Here is a 14,351-nt window from a genome sequence, read left to right as displayed (position 1 = left end):
TAATGGAGAGAAATGAGCAGTTGCTATTTTGAGCTGAGACCGTTTATCAGAATAGATCAGAACAGCTTTTTGTGTGTGTTGCTCGATCTCCAGCATCTGCAGAATAGCAGGATTAGAATGATGCTTTTAGAATTGCTATTCCAGACAATGTGGAGAAGAATGCAAAGAGGGAATCTGTGATTATGTAAAGGAATATCATCTATTGTAAAGGCAGGAGAGTAGGAAAATACTAAAGTTGTGAAGAATCAAGGTGATGATTTGCAAGGACAGGTGAAGATATCCAAGACTGGAACAGTTAAAAAGAGGAATCAAAGGAGAAGCATTAAATAGGTTCTTCCAGACCTTTGGGACATCCCACATTCCAGCAAATTAAATACTTGTTGAGTGTTGGAATGTGAGAAATACAGCAACCAATTTGCTAATGCCAAAGTCCTACAAACATAACAACACACGCCCTCAAGTGCCACTTTACAGCACTGTCCCCTGATCTCTTGATTCCTGGAATACTCAAAAATCCAAGCATCTCTGCTGTAAAAGTACTGAGCTTCCCCTGTTGTCTGGGTTAGAGCCAGAAGGTTCACCACCCTCTGGGTGAAGACATTCCAGTCTTAATAGCTGCCTTCTTATTCTCAAAATATGTGCCCTGGTCCTAAAATCATTTTGGGGAAATTTCTGCTGCATCTGTCCTGTCAAGCCATTTAAGAACGTTTAAGTTTTGATGAGATCTCTTGTCATCATTCATTACAAAGGCTAAGAATACAGTTGTAGTCTACTCATTCTTTCCTCATGACATTCCTGGAATCTCCCTGTGATAAGTATATATTTTCTCAAGTAAGGAGAGCCATATTACACAGGCATCTCCAAGTTTGGTCTCACCAAGGCCTTATACAGTTGTCATAAGACTGCTGACATCTGTAAACAAATCCTCTATTAAGATTGTCCAATTTTTCAGTATTAAATATTTCTGCTTAACAGCAATATGTCAATGGCCAGGTAGCACTATTCGTTAGAGGCTTAAGCATTGGACAACATACTGAGTAGAACTTCTCTCCTCATATAGAACTATAAATTGTGTACCTGATGCAGATTGGGGCATGATTTTGTGATTGTGCAGTATATACAGGTCCTCTCCAGATTACAAATGCTAATGGATATCCCATGCAAATGAATAACCATTTGGGAGACTGGTGGGGTGGATTAACTGGTGGTTGCAGGACTGTAGGGATCTTTTTACAGGTGGGAACAGGGCACTTCTGCTTGCCTTCCCTTACCATCCGACTTGAGCCCCAACATCTGGGCAGGGTCGAGTCAAGCCAAGTAGAGCTGGGAACGCTGAGCAGACTCACCTGCTGACTCTTAGGGTCAGAGAGGCCAGTTGGAGGCAGCTCTTCATGTGCCTGGTGACTGCTGTTCCTGTGAACGTTTTGTGTTTTTATTCAATTTCAACTTTAGTTGAAACAGTTTGGCTTCTCGAGGAACTTTATTTGCCATATACATTTATATGTAGGGTTATTTATATAGAATTATTATTTACATTGGGCTATCCAGGGAGTGATAGCACCTCTGGTAAAGGGGCTTGTCACGTCCATTCTGGGGCAGCTCACTCACCTTTGATCCCCACCGAACACTCAGCTCTCACCTCTGGCTCCAAGTAGCTCTTTGTATGTGACAGCAGCCACACCCCGATACACTGCTTCAACAAGCAGGCTAAACCACATGAGGGTAGCTGGCAGTCTCAGGCCTGGTGAGATAAGGACACGCCTATCTTAGCATGCGAAGTCAGCTCTGGCAGACTGAGCGGATGAGATCTACAGTGAGAGCCAATGGCCAGGAAGGTGGTTCTGCAATGCTCCATGGAGAATGAAGGGCATGACAAGGTACTGAAGGTGTCTTGGTCATCCACTGCAACCAAGGAAGATCCCAGTTGGTACCACTGGACCTGGACTTCTGAGGTAAAGAGAGTGGAACTGCCCCAGTACAGTGGCTTTTCCACTTTAATTACTCTCCTGCACAGGTTTCCTGTCATCATTGGACATGATGGGCAATCACCACATTTATATGAATTAGGAATTTGCTGTAATGGATGAAGCCCAGTCCATCACTGGTAAAGCCCTCTCCTCCATTGAGCACATCTACACGGAGCATTGTCACAGGAGGGCAATATCCATCATCAGGGTTTGCCCCCCTCCCCTACACCCAAGTCATGCTCTCTTCTCACTGCTGCTATCTGGAAGAAGGTGTAGGAGCCTCAGGACCCACACTACCAAGTTCAGAAACGGTTGTTGCCCCTCAAACTTCAGGCTCTTAAACCAAAGGTGATAATTTCACTCAACAAAGAGAAAATCTGCAGATGCTGGAAATCCAAGCAACATACACAAAATGCTGGAGGAACTCAGCAGGTCAGGCAGCATCCATGGTAAAGAGTAAACGGTTGGTGTTTTGGGTCGAGACCTTCCATCAGGACTTCACCTGTCCTAATGAAGGGTCTCAGCCCAAAACATCGGCTGTGTACTCTTTTCCATAGACGCTGTCTGGCCTGCTGAGTTCCTCCAGTGTTTTGTAACTTAACTCAATTTCACTTGCTCCATCACCGAAATGTTCCCATAACTCACTTACAAGGACTTTTCATTTCATGTTCTTGATACTTATTAATTATTAACTTTTTTCTTTCTGTATTTGTAGTTTGTTGTCTTTTTCACATTGGTTGAACACCCAGGCTGGCACGGTCTTTCATTGGTTCTATTATGGTTAGTATTCTATTGTGGATTTATTGAGTATGCCCACGAGAAAATGAATCTCAGGGTTGTGTATGGTGACATATGTACTTTGATAATGAATTTTCTTTGACTTTGAACTTTGGTGTGTTGGTGCGATATGCAACAAAAACATTCAACAATTTTAACGAATTACATAAAAGTAGTCATAGTCATACTTTATTGATTCCGGGGGAAATTGGTTTTCGTTACAGTTGCACCATAAATAATAAATAGTAATAGAACTATAAATACTTAAATAGTAATATGTAAATTAAGTTATTAAGTTTAAAAAAATAAAGTTAGAAGTACAGATATGGAATAAAATATGTATAAATACATAAATACCAGCATGTATTTACGATGTAAAAAGCATTATAAAAAGTGGTTTAAATTGTTTACAGTGTAGTGATGGAAGTTATAGAGGTGGATGGGGGGGGTACTCTAAACAGAGTGGTTGATCAGATTAACTGCCTAGGGAAGAAACTTTTAAGATGCTGGAAATCCAAGCAACATACACAAAATGCTGGAGGAATTCAGCAGGCCAGGCAGCATCTCTGGAAAAGGGTGCAGTCGACTTTTCAGGTTGAGAGCCTTCTTCATGAGTCCTGATGAAGGGTCTCGGCCTGAAACATCATCTGTACTCCTTTCCATAGATGCTGCCTGTCCTGCTGAGTTGCTCCAGCGTTTTGTGTGTGTTGCTCAGATTTCCAGCATCTGCAGATTTTCTCTAGTTTTTAAGATGGTGTGAAGTTTTTGTTTTGTTTTAATGTGGAGAGTTCTCAGGAACTGAACCTTGTTATAAACTGGGAACTTGATGTATTATCATTAAAAAGAAATGCTATTTCCTTTCAGTGTTGGTTGTGAGGATACTTCAAGAGGTTATAGATAGGCTGAGTGAATTGATGAACTTGCTTAGAAGGAATTTAAGATTATTGATAGGCTAAGTGATTAACATGGACATATAGAAGGAATTTAATTTGTCAAAGTATGATGTATTTGGGGCAAATTACAGGTGTTTTTTAAGTAGTGAGAGAATGGAAGGTGCTGAAAGGAGGAACCTGAGTGTCCTTGTACATAAGTCATTTGAATTGCTTTCTGTGCCAGCAATGAAAACTTCCAAAGGAAAATAGTGTCTCAGCCTTTATTGTAGGAGGATTTCAGGACCATAGGGAAGATGTCTTGCTGGCAGTGTATAGGGCCCTAGTCAGTTGATACTGGAATATTGTGTAAAGATCAGATTTTATATAAAGAAAGGATATGCTGAAGATACAGAGAGATTACCAAATTAGTTACTGGGAAAAGAAGCTTTGTCCTATCAGTAGACGGTACACTTCAGAGTTTGGAACAATGAGAAATGAAACTTACACAATTCTGATGAGGCGGGACTGAGTATTCATAGAAATAATATATCTATTAATGGGGCTGTCTAGGACTCAGCTAATATATAGTATATGTCAGCCCCACAAAACAGTTGTAGAGTCATTAGAGCACAGAAACAGGCTCTTAGGTCCATCTAGTCCATGCTGGCCAGGTTTTCTGCCTAGTCCCAGCTATCTGCACCCAGACCATAGTCCTCCATACCTCTGATATCCATGTACCCATCCAACTGTTCTTAAATGTTACAATTGAACCGGCATCTACCGTTTCCGCTTGGCAGCTCATTCCATACTTGCATGTCCTTTGAGTGAAGAAGTCGAAGGAAACTGGAGGAATTTAGTTCTGGCAATTGATGAATGTTTATACAATCCCAGTACTGATTCACCTGTTTATAAATAATGTTTCTTATCTTTACAGAAATGGAAAGCAATAAATGGCAGCGTAGGAGGCAATTTACACACCGCCATCAACGACGACATAATCAACAATACCGAGCAAATTATGGTCGCAGGTCAAGTGAAATTTAAAATTTTATGTGCTGTTGCAAAACATATCAAATTTAGTCTCAGATTTTGTATCTTTACTAAGGCTGTAACACTGTAATCTGTCCCTGCCTGCCAAAGATATGGCTCTTGTGTTGATGAATCTGCTGACATTTCAATTATCTGATTAAATCACTTTCTAACAATTACTAGAATAACTTGCCTTAGAGCAAGGCTGTTGAGCTCAATGTAATCAGGTCATATTGGTCCTACACCCTTTTCTTTCCTTCATTGGCTGTAATGTTTCTCTTTTAAGTACTTTGTATTTAACAAGTACTGTTGATCCTGCGTCTATCACTTTCAGACAGCTAGCTTTCCTTTAAAGAGAAACCATGCTGAGGGAATACTCTTTGTCTTTGCTACTACCTCTCAAATTAAATATTTGGGTTTGAAACTGACATTACCAAAAGTGTTTCTGTGATTAAAGTGGACTTTTGCAGGAGTTGTTTCTTTTTAATGCCTAATTTGCAGCCATAGTTTAGTTAAATAGATTCATGTTGCTGAGGAGAGGAAGTTTATTTCAACTGTTGACACCATGAAAGTTGTAGACAATGCGGCTTAGCTGTAGGTGATGTTTCTACATCCAAGTAACTGAAAATCAGCGACTGTGTTAGCTGATAGTGAGGACCAGTTGATTTTTTTTCAATTTTAAAAAGTATGAATATATTCTGTTGGTTGGAGTGCATTTTATTTAAGAACCCACATGTGAGTGTCAGTGTGTGTTTTATACTGGTAGTAGCTCAGTACTATTATTTATTTACAGTTTCTGAGAATTTGAAGACTTTAATACACAGCACTTATTATTATTTTTCTCCTGAATTTATGATGATGCTCAGGAACCAGCAGTGTGACTCGAGTGAATCCAATGAGCAGAATAGTTCCAGTATGTCAGCAGGTGAACCAACTAGCAGTACTTCACTGCCACCTGATGTACCTGGCAAGTATTACTTTGACAGCATTTAGTGTACCATTCATTCCTGAAGTTTCCAAGACTTGGTTTTAACTGCATTAAAATTTTGAACTGTCTGAGTATTTATGTTAAGTAACTCAAATGGAAATTGAAAATAATCCCAGTTCTGATGAGTCTCAGATCTGAAACTATTTATCTTTACACAGATGCTGCCTGACTTTCCATTTGTGGGAATTAGCTGACAAAACAATGAAATTTCTGATAATTAATATTGCATAACTTTGAATTACAAGAAAAGTCTATAATACAGTACATTGTACAAGTTAAGGATTTTATTCTAGACATGGTGAGTTAGGATTTGTTGAAATCAGACATCTGTTTTTCCTGTAAAATAGAGAATCTTCATTTGGCTTATCCATTGATACGATGCCAACAAGAATGTTAGTGTGATACATAGGAAACCATAACTGCTAATTTGAGACCAGTCTGAGGATTGTTACATCATTTCTGACAGATTCTTTCGAACTATGAGCACAGCTACCAAGAATGTCAAGGGGAGCAGCCACACGGCAGCACCATCTGACACAGACCTTCGAGTCACAGGGTGACACAGCGCAGAAACAGGCCCCTCAGCCCAACAGGAGTACACTGACAATCAAACAGCTGTCCCACCTGCAGGTTCTCCAAGTCAAATACCATCCTAATTTGGAAATTTATCAACAGTCCTTCATTGTCGTTAAATTTAAATCCTAGAACTCCACATCGGCAGTACAGTGGGAGCACATTCACCAGATGGCACAGCTTGTAGAGCTGCTCTCACAGCTCCAGTCCTGACCTTGGGTGTTGTCCGTGTGGAGTTTGCAAGTTCTCCCTAGGACTGCATCGAGGTGCTGTGGTTTTCTCTCAGCTCCTTAAAAACATGCAGTTTGGTAGGTTACTTGGTAGCTGTAAATTGCCGCTAGTGTGTGGGTGAGTGGTAAAATTTAGAATGATTGAGAAGAAAGTGGGAAGAATGAAATGGGATTAACTGTAAATAGGTGTTTGATTGTCAGTGTAGTCCTGTTGGGCTAAGGGACCCATTTCTGTGCGACATCACTCTGTGACCCTAAGGTCTGCGCCTGTCACCACTTTCTCAAGGGCAAATAGGGAAGGCAATAAATACTGGTGGTGCCAACAAGGTCTACAGCCAAAGATGAATTGATAAAAGGAATGGATATGTTGCTGTATAAATTCAAGATTCAGTTTGAAAGTTTATTACTTCACGGCGATGGCTTTCATTCCTGGCTAGATAGTAACAACTGTGAATTTATGTTCTACAGTCTCACTAGTTGTGATCACACCATTGTAGTAAATTATTGCTCATCAAAAGCACACCATGGTAAGATCCTTTTAAACCCTTTTAAATATGAAAGCTGCTGGTCTCCCATTCAGACATTTCTCTTTGAACGGGTTCCATGGTTTTCTTTGTTTTGTGGTTATCTGTAGAGAAGATGGATCTCAGCGTTGTATACTGCATACATGTTTTGATAATAAATGTACTTTGAACACTGAATTCCTGTCATGCTATTCTATGACATGCATTTGGCAACTTAGTGGATAACTTAACATGGTTCATGTTACATGAATACTTTGCTCAAGTTGATGTCATGTGGAATATTTCAGATCAGAATGTCCTGGCTTCCATCCTAGTTAGAGCTAAGTTTGTTGGACCCTATAATGTATGAGAACTAATCCTTTTCTTCTACCTACAATTGAAAAATATGTATGTATGGACTTCAGACAATTGAGAGAGAGAGCTTCAAAGCAATGCCTTCATGTTCACGTGACCCTAATCCATCTGGTGATTCTGATTCTGACTCCAATTCACCAAGCAATCAGTTGTTAACTGTAAAGATTTCGTTCAAGTTTTTCTTCCAACCATTTTATTCCTAAGTGAATAAGCATAATAGGATTTTTATTGTGACTAGCACCCCTGTATAGACAAGGAGCTGGTAAATCTGATCCGGAATCTTTCTGTAAAGTGTCTTTACATCACTGTTGAGCTCCATTTGCAAAATACACTCTGGCACATTGTGCTACCATTTTTGGACTATTCAGTTTAAACAGTGACTTTTCATGGATGGAACTGAATATACATTAAAATCGATGTGTTGGCCTTCGGTATGGTTATCTCAGCTTCTTAAAACTGCACAAAATTTGAACTTGCATTGTTAGCAAACTCCTTTAAAGAACTTCATGTCATTGTTAACATATTGAACAGCAGCATGTTAGCATAGCACTTTACAGCACCAGTGATGGGAAGATGGGCTTCATTTCCTGCCGCTGTCTATAAGGAGTGTGTACATTCTCTGTGTGACCACGTGGGTTTCCTCTGGGTATGCCAGTTTCCTCCCACTGCAAAGACCTACAGACTAGTGAGGGTCAGTAAGCGTCAGTGAGGGTCAGTAAGCTGAGGGCACACTATGTTGATGCTAAAAGCATGGCGACACTTGCAAACTGCCCCCAGCACATCCTAGGACTGTTTGGCCATTGACACAAATAACGCATTTCACTGTATGCTTTGATGTAAATGTGACATAAAACTAATCTTTATGTATGTTATTCAATTGACCTTATCCTCTAAAGATATTGATTGCTTTCTGGCTGTGATTTGTTTTTTGAGAGCGAAGTGTGCACTAACTTCTCTTTGACATTTCAGTGTAGGTCATTTAATTCCTCAAGTTTATTCTACTGTTCAGCAAGACCATGGCTGTATTCCATGCAGTCATCCATCATTCTCACTCAGTAATAGTTATCAAAAGCACTGGGTTACAAATTAACAATTGCCCCCACACTAGCTGCTATCCAGATGAAGAAATGTTCTCCTAACTTCATGTCTGAGCAACCTGCTCTCTTTTTAAATTGTGCCTATTTAACAGGACTATCTTCCCTCTGTCTATACAATCAGTACATCTGGTGGTGTAAACTGCAATAAAAATATCTTACAAAATACAAAGGAATATAATCTAGTCTTCTGTAATTTCTGCTTTTAACTTATCAAATGCTGGTTTCAATCTGGTGAGTCTGTACTGTTGTCTCTGCAATGCTGACGTATCCATACTAAGGTCTGGTGCCCAGAACTGATTACAGTACTCCAGATGTGGTCTAAACAGAGCTTCATGCAGTCTTTTGTTCAGTTTAATTTGATTATTCCTGTTCTCAACTCCTTAAAGATCAGAATTTCATTGACCTTTCCAATCATCATTGTTCGCAATTGTGACATTTTAATGGTCTGTTTGCATGTATCTGCCCTTCTTCAAATCTGTTTGGATCTCCACTACTTTTAGCTTCTCACTATTTAGAAAGCACTCTGTTCCATCCTTTATCTTAGATGATTACATTGTCTTTTGTTGAAATCACTTATCAAAATTTTGCAGATTAATTCAATGTATTCTGAATACACTGCTTTCCCGGTCAAACTATCTTTGTCATCAGCTAACTTGGCTTTCTACACTCCTACTGAGGTCACTTACAACTGCAGTAACATATTCGTCTGAGTAGCTGGAAAGTGCAGTGTTTGCTTGCTTCCTAGCAATGTTACCTCCAGACTGTCCTGTATTTTTGTTTTTATTTCAGATTTACATCTGCAGCATTTTGCTTGTGGGCTATTTTACATTTTGCTTGGTCTGAATTTTATCCACCCTGCCTGCCTTGTTCACTAATGCTCTGCATTCTCCTTTGTTGACATTCCTCATACAGATTTCATTGAGACTATTCCTCGGGGCCAGATTTTTGGATGACAGGCAAATTGCTTGAGCTGATTGCTGCAGTGTTCTCACACTACCTAGATGGCTGTGTTCTGATATGGCTGGCTGGCTTCAGGAGCATGAGGCAGTCTCTGTTCTGAATGTGTCTGATAGCTAGCAAGGTCCCATGTCTGTCTCAGGGGCTCACTGAAGTGAGTTCAGTGATGCTACAGTATCAAAATCTCTGGGTGTCAAGTTCTCTGATGATCTAACCTGGTCCCAACATATCGATGCAATTATAAAGAAGGCAACAAGGCAGTGGCTATACTCTATTAGGAGTTTGAAGAGATTTGGCATGTCAACAAATACACTCAAAAACTTCTATAAATGTACTGTGGAGAGCATTCTGACAGGCTGCATCACTGTCTGGTATGGAGGGGATACTGCACAGGACCGAAAGAAGCTGCAGAAGGTTGTAAATTTAGTCAACTCCATCTTGGGTAATACAAATTACCCAGGACCTCTTCAAGGAGCGGTGTCTCAGAAAGGCAGCATCCATTATTAAGGACTTCCAGCACCGAGGGCATGCCCTTTTCTCACTGTTACCATCAGGTAGGAGGTACAGAAGCCTAAAGGCACACACTCAGCGATTCAGGAACAGCTTCTTCCCCTCTGCCATCCAATTTCTAAATGGACATTGAACCCTTGGACTCTACCTCACTTTTTTTAAATATAAGGTATTTCTGTTTTTTGCATGATTTTTAATCTATTCAGTATACATACAGTGGCGTGCAGAAGTTTGGGCACCCCTGGTCAAAATTTCTGTTACTGTGGTTAGCTAAGCGAGTAAAAGATGAACTGATTTCCAAAAGGCATAAAGTTAAAGATGACACATTTCTTTAATATTTTAAGCAAGAAAACTTTTTTATTTCCATCTTTTACAGTTTTAAAATAACAAAAAAGGTAAAGGATCCGAAACAAAAGTTTGGGCACCCTGCATGGCAGTACTTAGTAACACCCCCTTTGGCAAGTATTACAGCTTGTAAACGCTTTCGAGAGCCAGCTAAGAGTCCTTCAATTCTTGTTTGGGGGATTTTTGCCCATTTTTCCTTGCAAAAGGCTTCTAGTTCTGTAAGATTCTTGGGCTGTCTTGCATGCACTGCTCTTTTAAGGTCTATCCACAGATTCTCGATGTTTAGGTTAGGGGACTGTGAGGGCCATGGAAAAACCTTCAGCTTGCGCCTCTTGAGGTAGTCCATTGTGGATTTTGAGGTGTGTTTAGGTTCATTATCCTGTTGTAGAAGCCATCCTATTTTCATCTTCAGCTTTTTTACAGATGGTGTGATGTTTGCTTCCAGAATTTGCTGGTATTTAATTGAATTAATTCTTCCCTCTACCAGTAAATGTTCCCCATTCCACTAGCTGCAACACAAGCCCAAAGCATGATCAATCCACCCCTGTACTTAACAGTTGGAGAGGGGTTCTTTTCATGAAATTCTGCACCCTTTTTTCTCCAAACATACCTTTGCTCATTGCAGCCAAAAAGTTCTATTCAAAAGGTTCAAAGGAACATCTAAACAAGCCTGATGCATTTTGGAAACAAGTCCTGTGGACTGATGAAGTTAAAGTAGAACTTTTGAGTGTATTTCTTGACATACCAAATCTCTTCAAATTCCTAATAAAGTATAGCCACTGTCTTGCCTTCTTTATAATTGCATCGATATGTTGGGACTAGGTTAGATCCTCAGAGATCTTGACACCCAGAGCTGCCTGACATGTTGCATAGTTCCACATACCCCATTTTTCTTTTGGAATTCCAGTATATAATTCTTTTGCTCTTGGGACTCTCCAAATTCTTCAATATCTTACCCCTGTCCTTGTTGTTTCAATCACTACTCTCTATTAGTCTATTTTGGAAATATAAATAACCATCTCCAGTAGAGATTAATCCATGAGAAAATCTTTTTATTTAAAAATAATACAAAACATGTAAAACTTACAAAATACATCATTTTGGAGAATGCCCGTTGTACTAACCAATAAATTCTCATTTCTCTTCCCTTCAAAATTAAAACATAAATATATCAGGAAGGGAATAATTTTGGTGCGATTTCTACTCGTGCACTTGCATTCTTGCTAGATTGTAGTAATTAACACAGAAATTCCAAATATCATTTGACCACAGGCCTGTGGTCTTCCAATCTGTTTCTTGTTTCGGGCAGATTGTGCTCAAGCAGGTTATGGATATTGATAGATCTTTTCCCTCCAGCACGCAATCATTCACTCAGCAAGTTTATGAAGTGTAACTGATTACTTTGACCTATCCATTTAAGTCAACTCACTAATCATGTTCTCCCACACACCATCCAGAAATGTTTACCACAGCTGAGTTCATTTAGGGGCCACAGCTTGATCTTTCAAACTCCAGGTCAGAAATTTGTGGGTTTCTCCCCGTGAGATGTCTTTAGATTTTGTTAGGTTGCCTGCGGCAGGATTGAGAAGGAATTGGAAGTGATGTCATTGCAAAAGGTCATGCTGGCTTTGGAAATAGCGCTTCTCTTGTCTGTGAGTTTGGTAGGAGGTTGTGGGTACAGCAGTATCGTGGTCTAGCAGCTGGAGTTCTGTGCTGGTGTCCAGTGATGCATACAAGAAAAATCTGTCACTTTTGCTGCATCTGACCACAAGTATGTCAGATCCAGCAGCATGGTCATCTTCTCTGTTGAGGGCCACCCAGCAATGTCGTAGTCCTGCTGTATTCCTCATTAATCAATATTGTTTGTTTCGTTCTCAAGATGACAAAAATGTTGGAGGTGTGCATAGTGTGGAGGGCTGTCAGAGGTTACAGAGGGACATTGATAGGATGCAGAACTGGACTGAGAAGTGGCAGATGGAGTTCAATCCGGATAAGTGTGAGGTGTTTCATTTTGGTAGGACAAATTTGAAGTCAGAATATAGTATTAATGGTAAGACTCTTGGGAGTGTGGGGGAACAGAGTGCCCATGCCCATAGGACACTCAAAGCTGCTGCACAGGTTGACAGTGTCATTCAGAAGGCGTATAGTGTGTTGGCATTTACCAATCATGGGATTGAGTTTAGGAGCCGAGAGGTAATGTTGCAGCTATATAGGACTCTGGTCAGACCCCACTTGGAGTACTGTGCTCATTTCTGGTCGCCTCACTACAGGAAGGATGTGGAAACCATAGAAAGGGTGCAGAGGAGATTTACATGGATGTTGCCTGGATTGGGGAGCATGCCTTATGAGAATAGGTTGAGTGAACTCGGCTTTTTTTCCCTGGAGCGATGGAGGATGAGAGATGACCTGATAGAGGTCTATAAGATGATAGGCATTGATTGTGTGGATAGTCAGAGGCTTTTTCCTCAGGGCTGAAATGGCTAACACAAGGGGCATAATTTTAAGGTGCTTGGAAGTAGGTACTGAGGGGATGTCAGAGATAAGTTTTTCACACAGAGTGATGGGTGGGTGGAAATGCACTGCCAGCAGCGGTGGTGGAGGCGGATACAATAGGGTCTTTTAAGGGACTCTTAGATAGGTACATGGAGCTCAGAAAAATAGAGGGCTATGTGATAGGGTAATTCTAGGCAGTTTCTAGAGTAGGTTACTGTACATAGTCGACACAACATTGTGGGCCAAAGGGCCTGTAATGGGTATACCATCTCAGTTCGAAAGCTTCTTTCACACAGGTGAATAACTGTAGCAGCAGTGGTTCTGCATTTTCAAGATTCTCTTTTTCTCTTTGCTTTCTCCATTCTAGCTTTCCACACCACTAAGTGATCACTGTTTTTAATTACAATTATTGAAATGGACAGCTATTCCTGATGTATAACCTTTTAGCAACTTTTTTTTATTTGTCATCTTCCATGAAATCTTTCATTCAGAACAAAGGATTTAACATCTGTTTGCTTATCAAATAGATTTTTCATGTATGCTGCCCAGGACCAAGTCACGCTCCCTGTTCTCCAGGTGTGCTGACTTGTGTCAGTGCAGCCAGAATTGATACTGAGCACTGAGCCTGCATCTTAGACAATCCATACATCCATTGGAAGTCAGCATGGGCTTGGGCAGGCATGTCAACTGAAGTGCTGAAGCTCTGATTACAGCAGCTGGTTGGTGCCAGTGGTTATAACTTCTGCATATGTAGGCATCCATTAGTCTCATGAGACCAGGGCGCAGGCCTGGGCAAGGTTGTATGGAAGACCAGCGGTTGCCCATGCTGCAAGTCTCCCCTCTCCACGCCACCGATGTCATCTAAGGGAAGGGCATTAGGACCCATACAGCTTGGCACCAGTGTCGTCTCAAGGACACAGCATGCTGCCTCAGCCAAGGCTCGAACTAGCGACCTTCAAATCACGAGACGAACGCCTTAGCCGCTTGGCCATGCGCCAACATAACTTCTGCATAAGCTGTACGGTTTTAGAGGAGTGGTGTGTGTCTTTGTGTAATGAGCATAATGTCCTTCTTTTGTGTATCTAGAGCTGCCTGGATTTTACTATGACCGAGAAAAGAACAGGTATTTTAGGCTATTACCTGGACATAACAACTGTAACCCTCTTACTTGGGAGGCAATTAACCAAAAGGAAATGGAAGAAAAGCGACTGAAGATGTTGGCAGAAGATGCTAGTAATACGGTAATCCTTATCTGCATGAAAATGTAGTTTTACAAATGGATTATTTGGCACCGTGGAATTGTGATGTATAAGTTTGGCCTTTACCCTCATTGTTTTTTCATATTCTCCAAGTTACTACAGTAGTTGTATTTTAGTGGGAAGGTCTGTGCTTCCCGTATACCTGAATTAGGCTCAATGCTATATATTTACTAACTTGCCTTTTGTATGCATTTAAAATCTTGAGTATGACAGCCGAGGTTTTTGAGACTGCTAATTTATTTCAAATAGAGGGTCACCCGAATGGGTATGGACTTTATTTCGCTATTCTGCAAAAGACATTGTGGATTAATGAACTTGCAATCATATCATCGGTGAGTAAGTTATAATTTTATTGCAGTCCTACTTCACTCTGTCC

General features: G+C 40.5%; 1 protein-coding gene across 8 annotated transcripts in view; it reads left to right on the top strand.

Moving 5' to 3' along the window:
• Window positions 1–14,351, top strand: part of LOC134349397 (DDB1- and CUL4-associated factor 4-like) — a 63,069-nt gene that overhangs the window by 6,132 nt on the left and 42,586 nt on the right. For 5 of the 8 annotated variants that reach the window (XM_063053673.1, XM_063053664.1, XM_063053658.1 and 2 more), the window contains exons 2-6: window positions 2,683–2,747; window positions 4,551–4,644; window positions 5,512–5,612; window positions 13,803–13,957; window positions 14,225–14,307. In XM_063053673.1, coding sequence (XP_062909743.1) covers window positions 4,553–4,644; window positions 5,512–5,612; window positions 13,803–13,957; window positions 14,225–14,307 — 431 coding nt within the window. In that variant the 5' untranslated portion in view covers window positions 2,683–2,747; window positions 4,551–4,552. Of the gene's footprint in view, window positions 1–2,682; window positions 2,748–4,550; window positions 4,645–5,511; window positions 5,613–12,780; window positions 13,958–14,224; window positions 14,308–14,351 lie in introns of those variants that run through there. The other 3 variants (XM_063053681.1, XM_063053689.1, XM_063053699.1) reach the window with 3 other exon arrangements.

This window comes from Mobula hypostoma, chromosome 1, assembly GCF_963921235.1.
Source record: "Mobula hypostoma chromosome 1, sMobHyp1.1, whole genome shotgun sequence".
Classification (NCBI taxonomy): domain Eukaryota; kingdom Metazoa; phylum Chordata; class Chondrichthyes; order Myliobatiformes; family Myliobatidae; genus Mobula; species Mobula hypostoma.
This window is presented reverse-complemented; position numbering and strand designations above follow the sequence as displayed.